This window comes from Mesoplodon bidens (assembly GCF_964165515.1).
Source record: "Mesoplodon bidens genome assembly, chromosome: 3".
In the NCBI taxonomy this organism is placed as follows: Eukaryota; Metazoa; Chordata; class Mammalia; order Artiodactyla; family Ziphiidae; genus Mesoplodon; species Mesoplodon bidens.
In genome coordinates, this window is record NC_138178.1 from 25,114,720 (window position 1) to 25,140,446 (window position 25,727).

General features: G+C 51.7%; 1 protein-coding gene across 1 annotated transcript in view; it reads right to left on the bottom strand.

Moving 5' to 3' along the window:
* PFKFB3 (6-phosphofructo-2-kinase/fructose-2,6-biphosphatase 3) overlaps positions 1-22,610 on the bottom strand; it is an 86,896-nt gene extending 64,286 nt beyond the window's left edge. The window contains 2 exon segments of the mRNA XM_081229878.1: positions 22,440-22,460; positions 22,463-22,610. Coding sequence (XP_081086004.1) covers positions 22,440-22,460; positions 22,463-22,583 — 142 coding nt within the window. The 5' untranslated portion in view covers positions 22,584-22,610.
* Between the last annotated feature and the right edge of the window lie 3,117 nt (positions 22,611-25,727).

The window sequence follows — 25,727 nt, forward strand, 5'->3', positions numbered from 1 at the left end:
TTTAATGCCTCCCCGGACCCCCTTCCTCTTCTGCGGCGCGCACCCCGCCCCCGCCTGGCCCCGCCCCGGTTCGGCAAGCCACCTGCCGACCTAGTTCCTCTGGCGCTTTAACAAAGCTCAGCCACTCTCAGGCCTTCTCGGAAGAAACCCCTGGCCGGAAAATGAAACCAAGCCGCCGGGAGGGGACCGCGCGCGGCAGCGGGAGGTGCACGCCGCGCCCACGTGCAGGACCCGCGCCGCGGGGCAGGCTGGGGTGGCGCCACGTGAACGCGGCGTGGGGCGGGGCGGGGCGGGGCGCGCGCTGACCGGCCCGTGCGCCGCGCCAGCAGCTAATCCGCGCGCCCGACCGCACACACGGTCCTGCCCCGCCCGCCAGGCCCCGCCCCGCCGCTGCCTCGTGTCCGGGAGTGACCTCTCCAGGGGCGGCCGGGCTCAGCTGACCTGCGCGCAGGCCATCAGCCCCAGGAGGGCGAGGCGGCGGCTAGAGCAGGGCTCCACCTGCAAGCTCCTGCCTGGCCTCCAGCCCTGGAGACGCCGCAGAGCCCTGCCCTGTACCTGCCCACCTCCGTCCCCACAGCCTGGCTCCAGGAGGTGTATCAAGGGCGGCAGAATCTGCCACCTCAAAATATGCCTCTTGGCTTAAGGGTTATTTTGAGCTGGTTATTTTTGAGAAACCGCAGACACAGGAGAAGTTACCCTTCTACAAGGGGAATTTACAGTAGAAGGGGGGGACTGTTTCTGGGAAGGAGCACCTCTTCACCTGAGACACCTGTCTGCAGGGCGGGGGACTGTGGACCACACCTTTCCACCCCCCACCCCACCCCGCCTTCCAGCGAACTGCCTTCCTCCCCTGAGAAGCCCCCAGGCCCCCATCCCTGGCCTTAGCTCAGGAGGGTATATAAGCCTCAACTGCCTGGCAGCCTTTTGAATCTCATATCTTTGTGGGTACACGTACGTCCATCATTAAAAAATTTTTTTCCGGGCTTCCCTGGTGGCGCAGTGGTTGAGAGTCCGCCTGCCGAGGCAGGGGACAGTGGTTCGGGCCCCGGTCCGGGAAGATCCCACATGCCGCGGAGCGGCTGGGCCCGTGAGCCATGGCCGCTGAGCCTGCGCGTCCGGAGCCTGTGCTCCGCAACGGGAGAGGCCACAACAGTGAAAGGCCCGCGTACCGCAAATTTAAAAAAAATTTTTTTTCCTATTAATCTTTTTTTTGTTGGAGGGGGAGTCCTCAGCCAACGACCCAGAAGGGTGGAGGGAAAATTTCTTTCCTCCCCTGCAATATGTAGGATGGAATGTTGGCATCCAATCCACATAGGGCTTTTTTTTTTTTGCCCTCCTCTCTCTTCCCTCTGCAACCTTCCATTTTGAGATTATCTAGGATTTTAGTTATACGTATTTTAAAATTACTCATCGAGAGTTACTGAAACCTAATCTAGGTTTTCTATTTCGTTACTCACCACTGTTTCTTGTATCTGATAACATTACATTCTTTCAGCTACCTTCATCATCCTTCAGTCCCCCTCACTCCCCAGACCCTCTGCCAGAGGGCACGAGCCTAGTAACTTGTCTGAATCTTTGCCATCCTAAATGCGTCTTTATTTTGCTCTCATTTCACTGGTACATTATATACTAAATATAGGATTCCAAGAAAAAATATTGTTCCTTGTTTTCCCCTAATGTCTGGTTTTGCCAGTGAAAGCTCAGATGCAGCACTAAACGAGACCCCCTCACCTGGGGCTTCTGACTCACTAATGTTCACTTCAGCTGAATCTCCTTCTGCTTTCCAGTCCACCAATCACTTTTTCCATCCAATCATCAAAATCTCAAACTGCCAGGCCCTCCAGCTCAGCGCTGCAGACATCAATAGGCATACAGATCACCTGTGGGTCTTGGGAAACTACAGGTCCTGTTGTCATTCTGGGGTGAGGCCTGAGATTCTGGATTTCTAACAAGCTCCCAGGTCACAGCGAGGGGGACCACACCTCGAGAAGCAAGGCTCTAGCTGCTGCCTCTTCACAATGTGACTCCGCTTTAATCATTCTGAAGATGTTAATCATCAGTCCCACAGTCTGCCTCTGTGTTCTCTAAGAACTCTGTGTCTTGTCTGTTAATACTTGTATCTGTTAAGCTCGTGGCTTCTCTCTTCTACTGTTGGTTTTCCTCAGTATTTTTCTTTTCCTTTCTCCTTTTTAAATGCCTGATGGTCCGAGCTGCCTGTTGCTTCTCTGCTCCCATCAGGGTGGGTGAGGACCAGCCCTGCTGCCCAGAGGAGTGCCAGGAGGCGGGGGGGGGGGGGCGGTGCGGATAGCCGGTGAGGGGGTTCTACACCCCATCCCCCGAACTCTTCCCTTAGAAATTCCTGTGTCTTATTTTTAAAGTAACATACACGCATTGTGAAATGACGGGCAGGTACAGAAATAACATGAAGAATTCCTGGTTGTGTTTCCTCCAGAACCCCCTGCCTGTGCAGATATTTTTTAAGGCCCCAGAAGACTCGGTGTCAGCCCCCACCTGTGCACTGAATTTATGATCCATTCGCTGTCATTGCTTGTGGGGAATCAGGCATTCAACATGAGGAATTTTGTTTACCAAATGAATAACACCAGGAGTAAAGGAGATTCAAGATTTTTAAAAAAGGGCATCCCTGGTGGCGCGGTGGTTAAGAATTCGCCTGCCAATGCAAGGGATATGGGTTCAAACCCTGGTCAGGAAAGATCCCACTTACCTCGGAACAACTAAGCCCACATGCCACAACTGCTGAGCCTTTGCTCAAGAGCCTGTGCTCCGCAGCAAGAGAAGCCACAGCAATGAGAAATCTGTGGGCACCTCAACGAAGAGGAACCCCTGCTTGCCTGAAGACCCAATGCAGCCAAAAATAAATAAATTTATTTTTAAAAAAAGATTTAAAAAAAAAGATTCCTGGGGAAAATATAAAAAGTAAATATGGAATTGGAGGGGAAGGAGAGGAAGAACTGTCTGGTATTGGACCGGAATGCGAGAGAGCAGTATGAATTTATGATATTTTAAAGCATCTGTTTCCTAGCTCTGCCCAGTGAAAAGGCCCTAGAAACAGTGGTAGCCCAGGTGCAGGAAGCAAACCAGAGCCCAGATCTGGCTTCTAACTCCCATCCTCTGGTGAAAGTAACCAGGGCTCCTTGGAGAAATGGCTGATCCCAAGGCTGAGACAGGCTGTAGAGGCGAGCCTGCAGCTCCTGATTGTGCCAGAAAGTAAGGAAGAGCTCAGAAAGCAAAGGGAATGTGTCAAAGAGACATGGCAGCCATGTTGAAAGGGTCTCAGCCAAATCTGGGACGATTTGAGCGTCAAAATGCATCACGTCGGGAATGGATTCTAACACATGCGATCATAATTTTAAAAATCCCCAAATCCATATGGACAAATTAAGAGAACATTCTTGGACCTTCCTGGTGGCACAGTGGTGCCATAGCCAGGACATGGAAGCAACCTAAGTGTCCATTGACAGATGAATGGATAAAGATGTGCCACATATATACAATGGAATATTACTCAGCCATAAAAAAGAAAAACTGATTTATTTGTAGTGAGGTGGATGGACCCAGAGTCTGTCATACAGAGTGAAGCAAGTCAGAAAGAGAAAAACAAATACTGTATGCTAACACATATATATGGAATCTAAAATAAAAAATGGTTTTAATGAACCTAGGGGCAGGACAGGAATAAAGACACAGACATAGAAAATGGACTTGAGGACACGGGGAGGGGGAAGGGTAAACTGGGATGAAGTGAGAGAGTGGCACTGACATATATACACTACCAAATGAAAAATAGATAGCTAGTGAGAAGCAGCTGCATAGCACAGGGAGATCAGCTCAGTGCTTTGTGACCACCTAGAGGGGTGGGATAGGGAGGGTGGGAGGGAGACGCAAGAGGGAGGGGATATGGGGATATGTGTGTGCATATAGCTGATTCACTTTGTTATACAGCAGAAACTAACACACCACTGTAAAGCAATTATACTCCAATAAAGATGTTAAAAAGAAAAAAACAGAATCCACCTGCCAATGCAGGGGACACAGGTTCGATCCCTGGCCCGGGAAGATCCCACGTGCCACGGAGCAACTAAGCCCATGCGCCACAACTACTGAGCTTGTGCTCTAGAACCCGCGAGCCACAACTACTGAAGCCCGTGCGCCTAGAGACTGAGCTCTGCAACAAGAGAAGCCACCGCAGTGAGAAGCCCGCGCATCGCAACGAAGACCCAATGCAGCCAAAAATAAAGAAAAAGAAATTTATAAAAGAAAAAAGAGGGAGAGAGAACATTCTTGATCTGGGGAGGAACATGCTGAATTATTTAGGGATGACGTGTCATTATGTCTGCCACAAAGTCTCAAGTGGTTCAACAATAGCAAAACAGGTTGAGACAATAACACAGTAAAATGCAACAGCCGGGGAATCCAGGTGGCACGGGTTGTTCCCTGTGCCATGCCGGCAACTTTGCTAAATGCTTAACATTTTTTAAAGTAAAAAGAGAGACAGAAATGGAAAACCCTCCAGGCAAGGAGTGTCCCTCGTTGCCGTCACACACTTTTATTACTTTCCTGACACACGCAATTAATGCTCATGCAGCCGAAAACTATTCCTGAGTCATCAAGTGTAAGTTAAAAGTGTTATGTTTGTGTAGACACACAAATAAAATACATATGCAATTAAAGGGACACGTCTGGGGCAAATGAGTCCCAAGTGTTTTATCCAACATTCGGTGCAGGAAAAGATTTCCCATCTGCTCCCAGGCCCCCCGCCTCCTGAGCAGGGCAGTTGTCCCCTTTAGGGAGGTACACACGCTCAGTGGGCGGCCACTTTATAACAGACTTTGAGGAGGGCAGACGTTGCCATTTCTGCTGCAGATCAAAGAACAACATGGACAGTGATAATTAGGAAGCACAGGGGGTCACAGAAAAGGTCTCTTGAAACCTGGGCCTCCCTTTGGCCACTTGTGCTGGGACACATTTCTGCTGTCACTTAAGCATTTCGTGTCTCCTTTGTTACGGGAGGCCAGCCAGGCCTGTCCCGTCCATTCGTCTCACACACACTGCAGTGGTTCTCAAACCTTCAGGAGGAGACCCAGGACCGCCTGAACTCTATTACCTCGTGTTCCAGGGGGGTCCTCTCAGGGGTTCTGATTCATTCTTAACGTCCCCCCAGACACCCTTCATGGCTGTGATGGCGGGTATCCCGGCTGGAATAACAGGATCCTACCTAGGCGTCTTGGAGAGAACAGCGTCTAACTCATCTCTCTCTGAAAAAGAGGTGTTTGGTTAGAAGGGGGAGCAATGAAGGAGAGGTGCGATGCAGAATAAAACTCGAGGAAATGCCCCAGAAGAAGTCATCAGAGCTATTCTGCAGGGTCAACAACACATGAAGGCCTAGAGGCTGGGTGCTCCCGAGCCAGGCAGCTGCAAACCCCAGAGACTCTGGAAAAGGTGTCAGCTTTCCAGGCTTCTGTTCCTTTGCGGGAAGCACACCTTCTGTGTGATCCTTGTCAGGGACTGGGATAAGATTCTGATTTAATCAAGAAGCTAAAAAGACCCTCAAGTCAGAGAATGACATTCTTTGAGGCCTCTTCTGTGCACTGAAGTATTAATGTTCCTATTAATTCATTAGTTAATTCAATATATGTTTATCAGCCATCTACCAGGCCCGAGGCTGGACAACAGGACACTACCTAGGAGCTTACAGTCTAGCTGGGGAAACGGAATGAACACACATTACAGCACAGGAACCAAGACTACCTCCAGCTTGAAGACTGTAAGGCTAAATTTAAAAAAATTAATTAATTCAATTTAAAAATAAAAGAAGAAAATGCTGGATCTTTTTTGCAAAGAATTGCTCCTACTATAATAGCGAATTCAACACCTATAAACATTTTAAAAATAAAACACTAGGGCTTCCCTGGTGGCGCAGTGGTTGAGAGTCTGCCTGCCGATGCAGGGGACACGGGTTCGTGCCCCGGTCCGGGAAGATCCCACATGCCACGGAGCGGCTGGGCCCGTGAGCCATGGCCGCTGAGCCTGCGCGTCCGGAGCCTGTGCTCCGCGACGGGAGAGGCCACAACAGTGAGAAGCTCGCGTACCGCAAAAAAATAAAACACTAGACAAATTTTAAAAAGACTTTAAGGCAGCCTGTGTTTTGAGTTGGGCCTTGAAGGGTAGGGTACAGATGCATCCAAAGAGGAAACTGATGAGAAAAAGCAGAGCTGGGAAAGTGAGGGGTGTGCACAAGGAAAAGCATGCAATGAAATTGCAAGAAATGTAAAGAATTGCACAACTTTGTGTTTCCAGGAATGAAGGCAGAGTAAGGAAGATATGAGGGGGGAAAAATCTCAGGAAGGTAAACTTTTCCCAAAGAAGACAGCATCCTTCCCCAACATCAAGTAGAAAACACAATCTCTAATCCACAAAGGAGAGAGAACTTCATCTACAGACAGGTGCTAGAGGAACTAAACCTCCATCTTCACCATCAGCTGGCAAGTCCACAGAAATGAGTGTTTTCACCACCAAAAGGCAGGTACAAATAAAATGTTCATCGGAGCTCAGGGCATAATAACCCCAAACCAGAAACAACCCAAAGGTCCACGAACAACAGAAAGGACACAACGGAACACTCCATAGCAACAAGGATGAACTAAGCCTTCTACAAACAACCACATGAGAAAATCTCATGGTCAGAATGTTGATGGAAAGAAGCCACCTTCAAAATACACGTAATGTTAAAAAGAGAATGAAATTTTGCCATTTGCAGCAACATGGATGGACTTGGAGGGCATTATGCTCAGTGAAATAAATCAGATGGAGAAAGACAAATACTGTATGATATCACTTATATGTGGAATCTAAACAATAAAACAAACTAGTGGGCTTCCCTGGTGGTGCAGTGGTTAAGAATCCGCCTGCCAATGCAGGGGACACGGGTTCGAGCCCTGGTCTGGGAGGATCCCACATGCCGCGGAGCGGCTAAGCCCGTGTGCCACAACTGCTGAGCCTGCGCTCTAGAGCCTGCGAGCCACAACTGCTGAAGCCCGCACGCCTGGAGCCTGTGCTCCGCAACGAGAGAGGCCACCGCAATGAGAAGCCCGTCCACCACCATGAAGGGTGGCCCGCGCTCACCGCAACTAGAGAAAGCCTGAGCGCAGCAACAAAGACCCAACGTAGCCAAAAATAAATAAAATAAAATTTAAAATAAATAAATAAATAAAACTAGTGAATATAACGAAACAGAAACAAACTCACAGATACAGAGAGCAAACTAGTGGTTACCCGTGGGGAGGGGGAAGGGGGAGGAGCAAGATATAGGGGTAGGGGATTGAGAGACACAAACCACTATGTATAAGATAAACTACAAGGATGTATTGTACAGCACAGGGAATGTAGCCAATGTTTTATAAGAACTATAAATGGAGTATAACCTTTAAACATTGTGAATCTCTACATTATACACCTGAAACTTATATAATATTGTAAATGAACTATAATTCGATATAAAAAATATTCAGAAGAAACAAAAAAGATACATAATGCATAATATCATCTAGGCAAAGTTCAAGAACAAACAAGATTTCCAATGGGAGAAGTCAGAATAGGGGTTCCTGCTGGGAAGAGTTTTGAATGGCAAGGGCCCCAAGGAGCCTTTGGGGACTGGAAATGTTCTCTAGCTTTGATCCCAGTGCTGGTCACATGGATGTGTACATGTGTAGAAACTGACTGAGATCTGTACACTTAGTGCATGTATGCTACATGTCAGCTTAAAAAAACATAAAATGCAAACCAATAACAAAAAAGGCTGACTTAGATCTTGATGCGAACCACTGTTTAGAAATCACTAAAGACGTAAGGTGTACGGGCCCCAGGTTAGGACAGAGAGATGACACTTCAGAGCAGGAGAGACTTAGCCTGTCGTGATCTGTTCAAGTTGCCTCTACACATGCTCTTCCCAGAACTCAGTCTGCCACACACTTTGTAGAGGGCGTGAAGAGGAGCAATTAATTAAAGCTAATGTTCTGAAGACCTTCCTGATACCCATCCAGATAACTAAATACATATATTACAAATCAAACATAAGAATCATTACGGGCTTCCCTGGTGGCGCAGTGGTTGAGAGTCCGCCTGCCGATGCAGGGGACACGGGCTCGTGCCCCGGTCCGGGAAGATCCCACATGCCGCGGAGCGGCTGGGCCCGTGAGCCATGGCCGCTGGGCCTGTGCGACCAGAGCCTGTGCTCCGCAACGGGAGAGGCCACAACAGTGAGAGGCCCGCGTACCGCAAAAAAAAAAAGAATCATTACTATAGCCCTTTGGGGGCTAAAAATCAAATGCATGTTTAATGCTGTTAATCCTAACAGCATGAGAGATGAAAGAAGACCACTAGATTTGCAGAAGGAACTTGCTGGAAGAGATGACCCCGTTAACTCCTCCATTTTATAGAGGAGAGAATGAAGGTCCAGAGAGATGGAGCGACCATCAGAGGTCCCTCGACAGGTAGAAACATCACAGGACTGGAACCCAGGTCCCTCCCGCCTGCCCAGCACGCTCCCATACTCCCGGAGGTCTCCTGAGGCAGCTCCCAGGTCAAGGTCCACGTCACCCTTGCCCCGAAGCCCCCCTGCCCCGAAGCCAGCCCTCACGGAAGAAGGACAAGGAAGTGATGGGCAGGCAGAAGTCCAGACGGAGCCTGGAACCCAGGACCAGCCTCAGCCATTCCTCCTGGTCATCCGTCACCTTGACAAGGTCTATGAAATCTTTCTCTTTCTGCTCATCCAGAAAGTGGAGCCAAAACTTGCTTCTCAAAGGCTGAGAAACCAGCTGCTGTGAAGACAGTGAATTCTTGTTTGTTTCTTGGAACAGCTTTCTTGAGATCTAATTCACCCATTTAAAACCACGCAATTCCCCGTTTCTTACTATATTCACAGACTTGTGCAAACATCACAAATCTAGAACCTTTCCATCCCCCCCCACCTGAAGAACTCTTCAGCTATGTCAGTCCCCATCTTCCTCCCCCTCTAACTTCTAGGCAAACTCAAATCTACTTACTGTCTCTATAGATTTGCCTTTTCTGGACAGTAAGTATCCATGAAATCATACAATCTTTTGGAAATAGCTTTTTCACTTAGAGTGTGTTTCAAGGTTGTCTAGGTTGCGGCATATTTCATTCCTTTTTGGTGCTGAATAGTATTTCATTGTATGGATATACCACATTTTAAAATATTTATCAGTCCACTGACATTGGGTGGCTTCTCCTTTTGGGGGATTATGAGTAATGCTGCTATGAAAATGCACGCATATCTTTTTGCATAGATGTGTTTTTTTCATTTCTCTGGGCATATTCCTAGGAGTGGAACTGCTGGGTTATACAGTCGATGAATCCTTTGTATAAGAAGTGCCCTTGCTGGGACTTCCCTGGCAGTCCAGTGGTTAAGACTCCACGCATCCACTGCCGGGGGAGCGGGTTCAATCCCTGGGGGGAGCTGCACGGCACAGCCAAAAAAAATTTTTTTAAGTGCCCTTGTCTGTACCCTTGGACACAGTGGGGTGAGGACAGCCAAGGAGAGTGACGGGAAGTGACAAGAGGAACCAGGGGCAGGGGAAGGCGATGAGGCTGGAGAGGTGACCACACATCTCTCACTTCTGTTTTACCTTCTCATTTTGACATAATTTTAAACTTACAGAAGAATTTCAAGTAGCACAAAGAACTTCCATGTATCCTCCACCCAGATTCACCAGTTGTTAACATTTTGCCGTATTTACTTTGTATGTGTTATCACTACTTAAATAAATATATGCATATCTTACATATACAAAATACCACACATAGTATTTTTAATTATTAAATATTCATACATATTATTTTTTTGGAACCACAAGGGTAAAATGTGCCCCATTCCTCCTTAATACTTACCTAAAAGCAAAGATGCTCGCCTACACGCATAACCACAGGACATCCATCAAAAGCAGGAAATTAACTCAGATACGATACAGGCTCCAAATGAATTCTGCCAATCGGCACCATCACGCCCAGGACCCCGGGCAGGACCACCCACCGCATTTACTGTCCTGTCTCTAATCTGGGTCCCTTCCTCTAAGGACCTAATAATTTAAAGTATCTACTATTTGAAATGGACTCTCCAAATCATTTCATTTCTCTGTTAAAACTTAAATATAATTGGTAATAGTAGAAACAAGAATTTAAAAATTTAAAATACGACTTTATGTTCTATTTACATGCCATGTGACATTCAGTCCTGGATTGACCGTCTTCTTCTTGCTACACGTCCACTCACTTAGCAAACAATCCCTCCTGTGGGCACAAACGGCAATTTAACTGCCTTACAGCTATTTTATAAACCATGAAAACTTAGAGCTTTGGGAGCTGCTGATATTTTTAGCAAGTAGGAAGGAAAATTCTTCTTCATGCTTTGGTGATTTGGGTATAGAGAACTGGGTTAATCTTAACCCTTGGTCCATCTCATGCTCCCATCATTGACCCCTGAATGGCCCTCTTCTGTATGTTGGTTCGTTTTAATGATATAACAGACAACCAGGAATCTATCAGCCAATCGACATCTGAATTACCGGCTCTGATGACATCTGTCTGTACGAGAGAGAAGTAACCATTCTCTTGAATCTCATAAAAGAAATATCATTTTATTATATAGGTATTCCTCAAAAGCATATTGTTTAGTTTTTGTTGTTTTAATTTTATTTTTTTTAAAGTATCTGACTGTATCTAATGTTTTGAGATTTTTTAAACTGTCATGGACAATACTGAGTGTAGCTGTCTTCAGAGTGTAGCTCATTCAGACGGCCATAGAATATTCTGTTATGGGACTATACCAAGAGTGAATTCATTCTTCTCTTGTCCATGTGCTTTCGGGTTGTTTAAAGGCATTCCTAATAGAGTCTTAGAGTGCACGCCAGCGGCCCATTAGTCTCTCTGTGACACACCCAGGAATGACACCTGGTTACAGGGTGTGCAGATTTCAACTTTACAAGACAATTCCAAACTGTTTCCCACGCCCACCAGCAATATATCAGAGACCCTTCTGACCAGCATTCTCCCCGACACTTGATAACGTCAGACTTCGTTTCTGCCAGCAAAGAAGGGTAAAATGGAGCCTTCCACGGTGATCTCCATCTGTGTTTTCCTGAGAAGTGAAGAGGCTAAATTTCTCTTTTTTTCTTCAGCCCGTTACACACTCCCTGATTTTTAAAAGGTTTTCTTCAGTCATCTGGTTATTTCTAACAGAAGCCAGAGAAAGGAACATGGCCACGGAGACACACAGGCTTGTCCCCTTGCTGGGCACAGCTGGTTCTCCTGGAGAGCGGATGACCAGTTTAGTGTCATGCCATGTATTCCTTATTAGGAGGCATCCACAATGAATTTGTAAGAGTTTTATATGGTTAAGAAACCAATTTCCTCTAAAGCAGTAGTGACCATATGACCTTTCACTGCATTCAAATGACTGTATACAAAAAGCTTTTATATCATCCGGGATTTGCACCAAACATGATTTCAGCTGGAACTGCTTTCTGTTTTCTTTTCCCCACTTATATCTGGGAAATGATGCAATAACAGCAAACATGATTCATGGTAAAGTGGATGCTGACTGACTCATTTTCATGAAAAGGGGATGACATTTGACTTTTAGGCTTTTCACACTGAAACCAGGCAATTTGCAGATTCAGACTTCTGTGCTGGTATTACAGCAAGTTGATGATAAAATTCTTGCTCTGATTTCCTGATGCGGCTGTTGGCAGAATTGCTTTGAAATGTATTTTCCATACTTTCAAGCCGTAACCCAGGGCCACAGAATTAGCTTGGATTCTATTTGTTGTTCAAACGTGGTTGAGGTTTTCAAACCTCTTTCTCTAACATGAGGCCGTCTAGGGGTGATCAAGCCCAAGGCGTGAGGGTTGGCTGGAGGTGGGGAGGCTGACCCACTGTCCCAGTTTGCCTGGGACGAGGAAGGGGCTGGGTCTTGGGACTGTCGAGGCTAAAACAGGGAAATCGTGGGTGATCCCCGGTGAGCTGGTCACCCCGTTAGAAGGCTAACTTGGTCAGCTGGTGGCCGGCCTGAGTTTGTTCAGGAAGCCTTCCTGGAGTGGGGAAGGCCTTTTCTCCCCACAATGGGGGGCCTTCACACTTTAAGGAAACTGAGGAAGGGAGAGAAATTTAATTGCTACTTTGGTACTACTGACATGGAAACACTGGCCCTGTGGGAAACCTACCAGTCGCTTCCCTCCCAGCTTGGAAACTATCTGCGCCCAGCACCACACGGAAACTTGACGGATCCCTTATGTGCAGCAAGAATGGTCAACCCTGGGCTTCCCTGGTGGCGCAGTGGTTGAGAGTCTGCCTGCCGATGCAGGGGACACGGGTTCGTGCCCCAGTCCGGGAAGATCCCACATGCCGCGGAGCGGCTGGGCCCGTGAGCCATGGCCGCTGAGCCTGCGCATCCGGAGCCTGTGCTCCGCAACGGGAGAGGCCACAACAGTGAGAGGCCCGCGTACGGCAAAAAAAAAAAAAAAAAAAAAAGAATGGTCAACCCTGATTTGACTTGGAAGCCAGTTGCTTCTTACAAGAAGCATCTATCTGGAGACGAGCCCAGAGCATAACGGATCTTCGCAGAGGGCCGCGTGCCAAGTCCCAAACCTCTCGAATCCTCTCATAGTTACTCAACAGGCACCGGGACCCCTAACCCCACCCCACTGTGACCTGTCCCCTTGGCTGGTCCTGAGGCTGTTAACGTCCTCAGCATCCCCACAGATCAGCCAGGGGGCAGTCGTGGGAGCTACCCTGAATCACTCTCTTTCCCCCCACGTCCAGTCCATCCACAGGCCCCGCAATCTCTGCCTCCTGAACACACTCAGAACGCAACTTCCCACTGCACCACCCGGATCCCAGCCCACGGCACCGCTCGCGGGCCACCTGCAACCTGCTCTCAGGAGGGCAGCCACAGACCATCCAGAGGGTTTGCTAACCTAAAGTTCACTCGAGCCTCGTCCCCACTAAAACCCTCCCGGGGCCTCCCACCCACTCCAAGGAGGAGGCCAAAGCCTTACCATGGCCTCGAGGACCCAAATGACCCACGCTTTCTGAGCCATGTCCCACACCCACTACACACCAGCCCCACTGGCCTCCACACTCAGCCCACTGTGGCCACAGGGCCTTTGCACCTACACGTCCCCCTGCCAGACACTCTCCTAAGATACTGCGTGGTCCACTCCCCCAGTCCCTTCGGTTTCTGCCCAGATGTCCTCTCAGTGACCATCCTATCATCCTAGTTAAAACAGCAGCCCCCACCCCCCTCCCTCTTCTTTCCCATGTTATTTTTCTCCCCAGCACTGGTACCCACTGGACACATACCATACTCACTCATCTGTTACCGTCTGTCTCCGCGTCAGGACGTAAGGCCACGAGGGCAGGCGTCTCTGTCCAGTTCCCTGCTGCACCCTCAGCACTTGACCCAGCCCTGCTCCACGAGGCGCTGAACAGACATTTGCCACATGATGGAAGGGCTAATGCGGGTGACTAAAGTATTGATAACATCACGGGGCTGGGGGCGGTCGGCACAGGCAGGGGCAGTGCAGCCAGCCTCCTAGTGTGTTTCTTGCCTTTTCTTCTCAAGTTCCTCAGCTGTAACTCTCCCTTTCCTATATTCCCAAAATGTTTACTTTATGATGTTCTCCAGCAAAACATGGCCCATGCAGATGGCTGCTTGATGGGGGCCTCCCTCCCTCTAGATGGATCCGCTGCTTCCTCCCACGGGCCCCTGGCTCAGAAACCCACCCCCCAAAGGTCAGGCAGGTCACTTGCACCCCCCAGACCTGACGGAGACCCTCAGTCACACCCAGAACCCGAGGTGCAAGTGAGTCTGGGAGGTGCCGGTGAGGGCTTCCTGGCATTTTCAAGAGGGTGGGTCTCTCCCCATTCGTGGCCTTGAAATGGGTCTTTGGAGCGGACCAGAATCTTTGTTAATGAAATGGAATAGACTGGAAATGTCACCGTGTACCTTGTATCCTACAGATAAGATTGATTCATGAATCTTTCTGCCCAGGCATCAACCCAGAACCATTAAATCAGAATTTCCGGAGCATCCAATTTTTTAAAAAATCTCCCCAGTTAACCCAAATGTGTGGCCAGGAATGAGACAAACGGTGCCCCTGTACCCGTTGTTCCCGGGCAGCATGAGCTACCCCAGCAGTCAGGGGGCGTGCTGCCGAGAGCCAGGCTTTCCTGAGAGTCCGCATCAAAATGCATCTTCCTGTGCTCAGGACCTCTCTCAGGCTCTCTTCCTGCTTCAAAGCCCACATGGGGGCACCTTGCTAAGCTCCTGTCCGACCCCCACCGGCTGATGAAATCTTGCCCTTCCTGTGAAGACTGGCCCTCGTCCCCAGGCCTCTGGATGACGCCTCAGTGGGAGGCCTTCCTGAATCCCATCGCTGGGGTGCAACAGGTGAGGCCGACAGTCAAAACACCAAAGCAATCGGCCCTCGGTTGTTTTCTCAAAAGCATCAGCATCCCTGCATTTCCAGGCAGGGGGGGCCAGGGCAGCACAGCCCCAAACCCTCCTGTTCCGCAGACGTCGCCTGCCTGGCCCCTGACCAGGGGCGTGATACCTCCAGGCTGGGCCCCCTCGCTCAGTCTGGACACCGATGCAGGCAGGAGCCCGACGTGCTGTTTCAGGCCAGTGGGATGGGGGTTTGCTCCTCTTACTGTTGTCCCTCCACCGGCCTTGTCACCAGGAGGAATCCTGGAACTGTTCTCTGCAGGTCGTGAAATGATGAGCAGCTTTCATGTCCTTCTTGTCGGTTCTCTGCATTTTCCAAGCTGCTCACAATTGAACTTACATGGGAAACACTAGGGCTTCAGTTTTTTTTAAAGACTTTTTGATGTGGACCATTTTTTTTTAATAAGATGAACCACTTTATTTATTTATTCATTTATTTATCTATGGCTGTGTTGGGTCTTCGTTGCTGCGCGCGGACTTTCTCTAGCTACAGCGAGCGGGGGCTACTCCTCGCTGTGGTGCACTTGCTTCTCATTGCAGTGGCTTCTCTTGTTGCGGAGCACGGGCTCTAGGCACGCAGTCTCAGTAGTTGTAGCAGGTGGGCTCAGTCGTTGTGGCTCACGTGCTCTAGAGCACAGGCTCAGTAGTTGTGGCGCACGGGCTTAGTTGCTCCGCGGCATGTGGGATCTTCCTGGACCAGGGCTCGAACCCGTGTCCCCTGCATTGGCAGGCAGATTCTTAACCACTGCGCCACCGTTTTTCAAAGTCTCTATTGAGTTTGTTACAATATTGCTTCTGTTTTATATTTTGGTTTTTTGGCCCCGAGGAATGTGGGATCTTAGCTCCCCAACCAGGGATTGAACCCGCACCCGCTGCATTGGAAGGCGAAGTCTTAACCACTGGACAGCCAGGGAAGTCCCGGGGGCTTCGATTTTTGATATACATGATTTACAGCTCTTCCCCAGGTCCCCTGTGAACACGTGAGGCTCGGTCACTCTTTGCTGAAGTTCCACATGGAAGGCCCTGCTACTGGTGATTCCTTTAGACTCTGGGGAGACCTGCCAAGAGACGGTGGCCGCGAGCTCCCTGCAGGATGCAGACCCAGGATGACGTCGGCCTGACATCACGGGCAGGTTCCAGAAGGGTACCGTGTGCTTCCACAAAAGGCGGGCTCCAACACCGACTTCCTTTTGGTCCAATTTCCGTCCTGAAGTCGTAGCCGGAGGAGTGCAGAGACCAGAGACCGCAGGCCCAAGACGCCATCATTTGCCACTTGCCTCCCGCCTGGAGCTGCTGGAGAGACAGGCCAGGGTGCCCTGGACAGAGTCCCTGGAGGACCCAGCCCAGAGGGGACCCCCAGCCTCCCGTGGCCCGGCTTAGCCAAGGAGCTCGGAGGGGGAGACGGGGCGCATGTGTGACAAGCGTCCCAGCAACTGGGAAGCATCAGTCTCTGGGCCGGAGCTGCAAGGAATCTCACTTCACCCCCTTTGTTTCCAGATGGGTCAACCGAGGCCGAGCGCCATCCAGGGGTGGCCCTGAGACCCAGCCCGTCACCAACACAGTGGACCTGCCACCACTGGGTCTCCCAGCACCCGGCCGGGGTGTCTCCCCGATGGCACACATCTGCCTCCTGCTGAGGGCACGGCCCCACATCCTTAGATGCTTCCTGCAGCTTCCGCGTCACTTCTGCCACCTGTGGGTACCTGCCCTGCCCCAGCCGCTCTCAGGACTGTCCCAACAATGATGAATAAACGCTGAGAGAAGAGCCTGTCTGTAAACAGGACTGGCTCCTCCTGCTCTTGGGCTCTGCGGATCATCACCTGGGGCCATCACACTGGGGGCAGCGGCAGAGGTTATAAAAGACCCAGGCTCTTAGGTTACAGACCTCGGACCTCAACTCCTGCAGAACAGCAGGCGGGCCAGGGGCCAGGGCTGGGAGCACTCCTGACCTCCCCCCCTCCTCTCCCCTCCTTTGTCCCCTCCCCTCACTGCCTGTGTCCCTCCCCCTGCTCTTCCCGGGCTTCTCCTGTGGCTTTGTGACTTCCTGTGTTCGTTTTATCCAGCTTTCATCTAAATGCAGCAATTGGGAAGGACGGGAAGACACACACAGTCTGCCTGCCTCTTGTAGGGCCCCCAGGTGCTGATTCCAGCACCTCCCAGGAATCCGATGCAGATAAGGAGGAAACAGGAGGCCACCCACGTAGGTGCCAGGAGCTGGGACAGAGGTGACTACCCAGGCCCTGCCCTGGGAAAGTCCTGTGAAGTTAAAGATTCACATTCCTTGCAGGGGAGGTAAAGGGATGATGCATGCTTGGACGCTTCATGGATGTACAATTCCTGAGGATGTGGTACTTTTAGCTCCACAAGGAGAAGAGTGCCTGCTTGCACGGGGCCCCCAGGTCTGAACTAACCAAGGTGCATGCAGGCCACACTCAGGCACACAGCATCAGGTGCTGTTGTTATTGTGGTTTGGACCCTGCTATTTCACCCAAAAGCACCAAAATCGTGACCATAGTAAAAATCAGAAGAGTGTCCGCCTTGCTTACATTTATGACTTGGTATCGTCTTTATTTTAAATTACATGTGGGACGATGACCCTAATCTTTCAGTGATTAGGGATCTGACGGTCTTACTTCGACTATGCAACTACCCACTGCAGAAGAAAATGGAGTTTTGGACAAATTAACCAGGCAAAGGATTTATGAAGCACTTGCTACCACCTGGCCAGAGAGAAGTATGAGATCTAGACCCTCCCCCAAATGGAGGACAATTAAGTGCGAGGACAAGTAACTGCCTGCAAGAGCCCCATCTGCACAGAATAGATGGAAAACGGGGCAGAGAAGACTTGAACTTGAGCAGGGCCTTAAGGAACCACCAGAAGCGTACACGTGCCCACGTGTATATCCACACGTGTGCAAATGTACCATAAAGGATGGTAGCACCTGGGAGGGTGCGGCTGGCTCCTCGGAGGGGAGAGGATGCAGGAGGGAAGCACAGATGTGGGAGCACAGGGACGCTGGTGGCCACTACTGGACACTGAGGGCACAGACCACAGCAGAGGACACGCTTTAAGATAACGGGAAGGCATTAGAAGGGCGCAGCCCAGGGATCAAAGGCCTGAGAAGACAAAGCAGAGGATTCAGAAGGGAAACCTGGAGACAGAGGCCCTGAGGGAAACGGGCAGGCCCAGCCTGGTTGGCGGCTGCTTCCCTGGGGCGGTAGTCTCTGAAATGGAGCCTGTCCTGCCCAGCAAGCTGCCAGACCCCAAGGGAGGAAAGTTTGCCTGAGGACAGAGCCCGCCCGCAGGGCCCCAGAGAGGAGGGCGGTGCCGGCCCAGCACCCGAGCTCAGGGGAGGGATGAAAGGACCAGAGACCAGCCCAGCCCTGCCAGTCTAGTTGGGATCTGCTCTTTGCACTCCTACTGGGAGTGAAAGGAAGGAGAGGTCCCGGGTTTGGGTCCAAAAATGCTGAGCTCAGTGCGATGGGGTTCCCGTTGCAGGCAGCTCACCTGCAGGAACCCCTAAAGCGCTGCATCTCCTGCAACAGTGGGACTTGTCTTTGCCTCCGTGCCCAGCAGGGGATGGGGCAGTTCCTGGGCAGCTGTGACCTGTCATCTGGCTGGAGTATCATCTCCACGACACCAGACCCATGTTATGAGTCCAGCCCCTGACAGCTGTGCCCTTGGGGCCACGGGAGAGAGGGGAACCCCGACTGTCCCCACGTGCAGTCCCATCCCTTCCACCTGCCTCTCTCAAGGATTCAGAAGAGTCAGGCATCTAAGTCTGTCTCTCGGCTCATTTCTAACGTGGAAGACGTCTGATGTTCATAACGGCAGACTTATCACACTGTACGGTCTCAGCCTGACACACATCCTACCACATCCCAAGCTAGCCTGTCACTGGGGTCCGAGCCAGAAAGGCAGAGCCTCGGTCCAGCGCTGCTCAGCACACGAGTTGGCCGTTGTGTATGGAGCCTCTCTGAGCCTCACTTCCTTCACCTTCACAGTGGCAATAATAGCCCCTGGGGTAGTTGTGAGGACAAACGCACATGTGCAAAGCACTCAGCACAGGACCTGGAAGGTGGTCCCTAAGTGTGTTTGGTTTCTTACTGTTATTTATTATTAGAACCTTCACCCCTATCCCCATCCCTACTGAAGGTAGGATGTGCAGGAATACTTAGGACTCCACCATCTGAAGACATTTTTTTCAGCTTCTCCACCTGAAAGGGACCTTGAGAATTTAGCCAAGACCACAGTCTCTGAACACAGCACTCCTCAGCCCCCTAGAAAATCACCATCTAGCCTGCCTTTAACGTCCTCCAGAGAGAGAAGTTTCCAGCTTTAATCACCCCATTCACCACCTTCCTCCTGGGGCCTACCTAAGTTCTTCCCACCCCTTTGTTCTCCTGAGTTTCCCAGAATGGTCCGCGTCAGGGCATTTCCTTCTTACTCGAGCCCGTCTCAAAATTCCAGCAGCTTGGGCTTCCCTGGTGGCGCAGTTGTTGGGGGTCCGCCTGCTGATGCGGGGGGCACGGGTTCGTGTCCCAGTCTGGGAGGATCCCGCATGCCGCGGAGCGGCTGGGCCCGTGGGCCGTGGCCGCTGAGCCTGTGCGTCCAGAGCCTGGCTCCGCGGTGGGAGGGGCCACAGCGGTGAGAGGCCCGCGTACCGCAAAAAAAAAAAAAAAGAAAGAAAACAATTCCAGCAGCTCAGCTGAGGGTCGGACTCTGTTCACCCCACTAGCCCCCAGCACCCTGGAGCCACCAAGCAGAGAGGCCAGGGCGGATGTGAGTGTGAACGCGGTGCCCGCATGCCATCCCCTCAGCCGGCGGGGAAGGGCACCATCGGCTACTGCCCGCCACCCCGCCCCACCATTCACCCATCTCAGGCTACACGGTCCCTGCTGGCCATTATCACAGCAGGTGGACCACGCCGGGGAGGTGTGACTGCGGCGAGGGAACTGTCAAGTCTGTCATTCACCGAGAACCTCCAGCGTGCCCAGCGCAGAGCAGGCGCTCTGTCTAGAGAATGAATGAATGAATGAATGAATGAACGAATGAACGAACAAATGAATGAACGAACGAATGAATGAATGAGCGAGCGAGTGAGTGGCGTGCAGTCACTGAACTCTGCCCTAATTACATTCAGTGCCAGCGATCAAGCCTCTCACAGGCAACACCCAGGACGAGTACCAAAGATCGGCTGGTCATCTGTTTGTTCCCCCAGATCCGCTGTCACGAAGGGCAAATCCACCCGTCTCCGGTCCCCGCAGGCTGACCTGCACACACACGACAGGCTCCCTGGCCCTCGGCTGCCCATGTCCTGGGGTCAGAGGGAGGGAGCAGCGTGGGGCCTCTGCGGGGGCCACAAGCCAGGGAGGGGCAGCCCCCCTTGGGCCACTGGCTCCAGTGACTGCTCGACCCTCACCCCTCAGGACTGGGGTGGGACTGCCTGGGCTTCTGCAGTATCCCCTGTGGTTTTCCTCTACCCTAACCCAAACCTTTGTAACAGGCCCTTCATTAAATTCTCCTCAACTTGCCCTATATGAGCGGGCATGTGCTTCCTGCCAGGCCCTGACCCAGCTGGTCCCCGAGTCTTATTTGTCAAGACACAGAAACACAGCCTGGAAGGGAATCAGCGGCCAATGAACCTTCTAGACGTTAGCTACAAGGAAGTCCTTCTCCATCTGGCTTCTCTTCGTTTTGTGCGGAGAGAAGCAAAGTCTTTTCATTTCCCATTTTTTAAATTACTTTTTTTGAATAGTTAATAGATTCAGATGGTTCAAAATTTTTTAAAAGTATAAAAGAGTATATATATACTTGAAGTCTGAATATATACTGTATATATATTCCATATATATACATATACTGAAGTCTCCAGCACCGGGACAGTTCCAGGGATGGGGTGCCATATCCCCAGTCACGGGCCCAGCTTTCCACCTCCAGGCAGGTCCAGATGACATCTCATCACCAGATTAAACAAACCCGGCCTCGCCATCATTTCCACTTACTGTGTTCACTTCTCAACAGGAGGTTCCGACCAAGCCAAGTGGGGAGGTTCTGCCTTGGGCTGGAAGCAAGCCCTCCAGGGCCCCTGCCCTGGCTCACACCAAAGCTTCCAGAAAACCCAACAACGCCTGTTTCTCACACCCTGGACCTTTAGGAGTCAGCATTCACAAATGGAGGGGCAGGATTCACCTCTCCAGGCAGCAGTGTTCTCTTCAGATTAGGGAAAAAAAAAAAAAAGTCAAAGCTTAACGTGGTTGGCGGCGGGCAGACAGACATCTGTTGCATGTAACCTAATGATGCCATCACATAGGGAAACCTTCACAGGTGAACACTCACTCAACAGCCCAGGTGCTTAAGCCTCCTGCATAAGGCTCCCTCCAGCTCCGTGACAAGTAAACGGGCACTTTGCCTCCTAGGAGTTTGCCTCCAGAGACCACAGAACACAGCAGATAAATGACCATTCACACTGCACCTAAATGAGGTCAGCTGGGGACTGGGGGGAACGTCCAGGGACACGGCGTTGCCGTTATATGTGGAATAATGGAGCCAATGAAGACGGTGAGTTTGGGGCCACACGTCATCAGCTGAGGATCCGACTGAACCCTCTGTCCCTGCTCGTGGCTTTCACCTTCCTTCTCAACATCCCCACAGCACAGGGAGTGCCAACCATGCATCTTCACAACCAGGACCTCACAGTAGCACCTTAACAACCTCCGTTTAAGGGACAAAGGCCAATAGGGTAATACTGGCAACCGTAGCATTAACCTGACGATTAATCGCGATTATGAGAGAAGTGAAGAGACGGCCAGAAAGGTGGGGTGGAGGCAGCGGCGGGAAGCCACGCAGCCAGTCCCAGGTACCCGGGCGCCTGGCAGGGAGTCTCGGCTTCCTCTCTGTTCGCCCTGTCAGTGGTACCCAGGTGGGGGTGGGGAAGGCTTGGGTCAGAGTGACAATGGGTCACAGAGCCCAAGCCCCTTCCAACACAAACAGAAAAAGCAGGAGGAGCCAATCAGCTCTGTTCGGAAAGTAAAAACGAGTCTCCTCCAACCTAGGCTCCTCCCTGAGGGTGGCAAGTCCCGGCCCAGCTCTGCAGTACCCTGGGCACAGCAGGGCCTCCATCGCCCTGCCCGGAAATTGGGGCCCCGCGAGCATCTGGGATTTTCCGGCAGGCCTCGCGCACCCAGCCCGCGGTGCAGGTGGGCCAGGTGGGGCGCTGGGTGCCAGCTGCCAGGCACAGGGAGGCAGGTCTTGCCTGGCCGACCGGCCGTTTCCCCACGCCTCTGCATGCTAAGCCGCGCGCCTCTCACCCGTCCCGGTCCCCACACGGCCGTCCCGGTTCACGCGCTCGTTTTGCGGATGAAGAAACTGAGGTTCCGGGTGGTTAACTGACTTCCCGAGAGTCAGAGGGTAGAAAAGGCCGAAGGCAGGACCCGCACTCGGACCTGCTTCCACACCGCCGAGCTGCCCCACCCCCAACCCCTCGCCCTCCAGTCCCTCCTGGAGACTCGGACCGCAATCCGAGCGCGCCGCCGGGACCCCACGCTGCAAACCTCTCGCCACCGTAGAACAATCGACCCCCCGCCCCAAATCTCCAGTCCGCCGGGAGAACCCGATTCCACCTGCATCTCAGAACTTGCTGCGGCGCAATCCGGGTGCGGTCCAAGTACCACGACCGCGCTCTGCGCGCCGGCTCTGCGCACCGGCTCCGGCACGTGGGGTCGGCCGCCGAGTGCCCGGAGGGGGCGACGTGGGGTCGGAGGGGCGATGCGGCAGGAGAGGGGCAGTGCGGGGCCGGGCCCCCGCGCCCTCCCGGCCGCCCCCCGGCACCTGGCGGCGCAGGTCTCCTGCTCCGGCCCGGGAGCGCTACGTGGGGGGGGGGGGGGGGACTCCGCCTACCTTTCCGGAAGGGCATCCTGGAGGGGCGCTCCGGGCGGGTCCGGCCTGGGACACCGAGGCCGGGCGACGTCCGAGTGCCAGCCCCGAGACTCGGGGGTGCCTACGGGTGCCGGGTGCCGGGCGAGGGAGGGGGGAAAGGGACATATTTGGGCAAAGGCCGGGGCGTCACCGGCGGAGGGAGGAACCGCGGCGAAGCGGGAAGCGCGGCCCCGGGGCGGGCCTCGCGGAAACCGCTTAACCCCTGAGCTCCCGGCCGGGCAGCGCGCCGGCGGCCGCCCCAGCCCGGCCGGGGTCTGGGTTGCGAGCTCCCCACGCCGTGCATCGGAGCTGGGCCTGCCTCTCCTGACGCCCCTGAGCGGAAAGGAAACTCCTGATCGGGAAGAAAAGCAACTCGCTCATCCACGCCTTTGGGCGGCTGGAGGACATCATCCCTGGAAGTATTGGGGGAACTTTATTCCATTTTAATCTTTTTGTCCTCAGGCCCAGGAGTCCGCTCGAAGGCTGGTTGACTTGACTTGAAATTAAGTGAGGACTGGGGGGAGCAATCCCACACACAGCTCAATAAATATGTTAAAAAATAATGATGGTAGTGGGACTTCAGGAACTATAACCCAGAGAAATGGGGGAGGGGCTCACCCCTCACATTACTATTTATTTTGCCTTTGGGAAGACCCGCACCTGAGAAAATGCTTTATTATTTGGTGGACTCAAAAGTCTCAAAGGCAGGACATCCTTCCAGTCAGGTAAGAGTTAATTCCTGTGACAAATGCTGTTTCACATTGCAGTTTGAAGACCGGTGTTGCCACAATCTCCTGATCTAATATTTAAAGCACCCATGCAGATAGCAATTGGCCCACTTTCTGTATAGTGAAAAAAACCATCCAGGTGAGCTGGGAAAGTCAGAGCCAGTGGTTTAGTGGTTTTTTTTTTTTGAATCTTTTCTTAATCAGAATCAGTTGTTCAGCCTGTTGTCTTTTATGATTAATAGTCCGAACTCTCCCCACCCCCTTTTGAAGGGAGAAGGAAATAGCCATTAGTTCAGATACTGTATTGTCAGCTGGCTTGGGAACATGGTAGAGCCTCCTGGAAATACACTGTTGCATGGACCCAGCTGGAGATCCAGATGGTGAGCCCTGATCAGTCTGCCTGAGAGGAGCAGGAAGTGAGGGGTGCTGGGGGAGTCCGAGATTCAGTGCTGGGAGCAATGGTCAGCTCCCTCTGCCCTTTTCCCTGCCACGACCATAATGCCTGGTGGACGTGCACTTTACTCAGTGGACTTAGCTGCCACGAAGGCAAATTTTATCGAAGGCCAGATAAAGTGTGAAGACCGCACATCTCGGACTCAGACTGCTGTGAGTCATCCTGAAGCCAGAGGACATGCACTTTGAGAGGATGGGCCTTGCGCCCTTCTGGTTGGCACCTTTACTGCCCTATGGACTCACGTGGCTGATTGTGCTACAGTAAGAAATTTACGTTTGGTCTTTGTCACCGGTTCTTGACACAGAGCTCCTAAAACCTTTGGAATCTCTGGAGTGATCTTCTGTATGCTAAGGAGAGGACGGGTGGCTGGGGGCCCCTAGATAGCTTCAGGAGAGGGGCTGGTGGCTAGAAGACCAAGCACGATTAGAGGACTGGAAATTGAGTTCAATCACCAATGGCCAATGATTTAACCAATCATACCTACAAAATGAAACCTCAGTAAAAACCCCACCATGATGAGGCTCGGAGAGCTTCTGGTTGGTGGGCACATGGAGGCGCTGGGAGGGTGGAGCACCCAGGGTGGGCACGGAGGCTCCACATGCCTCTGCCCTCTCACCTTGCCCCTGTGCATCTCCTCCACGTGGCTGCTCCTGACTTGCATCCTCTATAACGAACTGATGATAGCAAGTGAAGTACTTTTCTGAGTTCTGTGAGCCATTCCAGCCAATTATCGAACTTGAAAGGAGGGCGTTGGAGGATCCCCAGACTTCATAGCCAAATTGGACAGAAGATGGGTACCCTGGGCATCTGAAGTGGGGCAGTCTTGCGGGACTGAGGCCATAACCTATGGGATGTGGGCTAAACCCTGGTAGTTTCAGAACGGAGTTGAATTGCAGGACATCCAGTTAGTGTCCAGAGAGCTGGACAACTGGCTGTTGGTGTGGAAAACCCACACTTTTGGTGTCAGAAGGGTTCAGATTCATGCAGCCTGATCTCGGCTTTGAGTCTAACACCATGCAGGAAAAAGAACACAGGACTCCTTTTAGTCTGGTTACCATCCTGTGTTCAGAGAGCAGCCCTCTCAGATTTTTGTAGTGCTTGTTTAACAATCCTGAGGACATTTGTTCTTTCACCACCAGTCAGAGGCAGCCGGCAAGGACTGATGTCAACATCTTATAACTCAGAGGGCTGCTGCTTGTCCCTTGCAGAAGGGAGGCAACAGCCCAGGCAAGTTCACTCAAGAGATAAGAGTGACGTGGGCGGCTGGCTTTGCTGAAGCACTAACTCATCACCGCCAGCACTGGGGGGAATTGGGCTGGGGTGGTGGGTCATGGCCCTCTGGTTTTCAGACGTGGAGGAAAGATTGGAAGCAATTTTACATTGAGAATAAATTCCCAGGCCCTGTCAACAATGTAGCATGAGTCATAAACTAAGTCATTTCATCAGTGTTCACCAAATTTCAATTGTGTCTGCTGACATTTCTGTTCTCAATCTAATGCACTATTGATTCAACACTGCTCCTCTCCTAAGGAGCTCATATACCTCAAAGTGATGTTTTTTTAAAATCTAGCCTAATTGCTACAACCATGAGGAAACTCCAAGTCCTCCTCCAGGCCTCAGTTTATCATCAGTGTAGGATGGTCACCGTCAGCAGCATAATCTGAGGTCACCTGAGGTCCTGAGGCACTCCAACTTGCAGGCAGGAGAGGAGGTTAGAGGGCTGCCCACATGGATCACTGGGCCTCAGCCCCCCCGTTTCTGATTCAGTCTGGGGTGGGGCCTAAGAACTGGCCCATCTAGCAAGGTACCCAGGTCATAAGGATGTTGCTGGTTCTCCTGGTTCCAGACCGCCCTTGAAAAGTGAAACTCAACCGTGAGGTGAAGGCCCCAGAGGAGCTAGATCAGAATCTTGGGCCCTGTTTACCCAGGGCATGAGCTGCCTTTCTCCTGGCTTTGGTGACCTGTTCCCAGGCTCTTGGCAGGAAGTGCCCAGGCCACAGCCTCTGGTTTTCTCACTGCAGGAAGAAAAGGGTCCCCGACCCAGATTTCTTTTCCGATTCATAGGCAGAAGACTTTCATGCCCTCTCA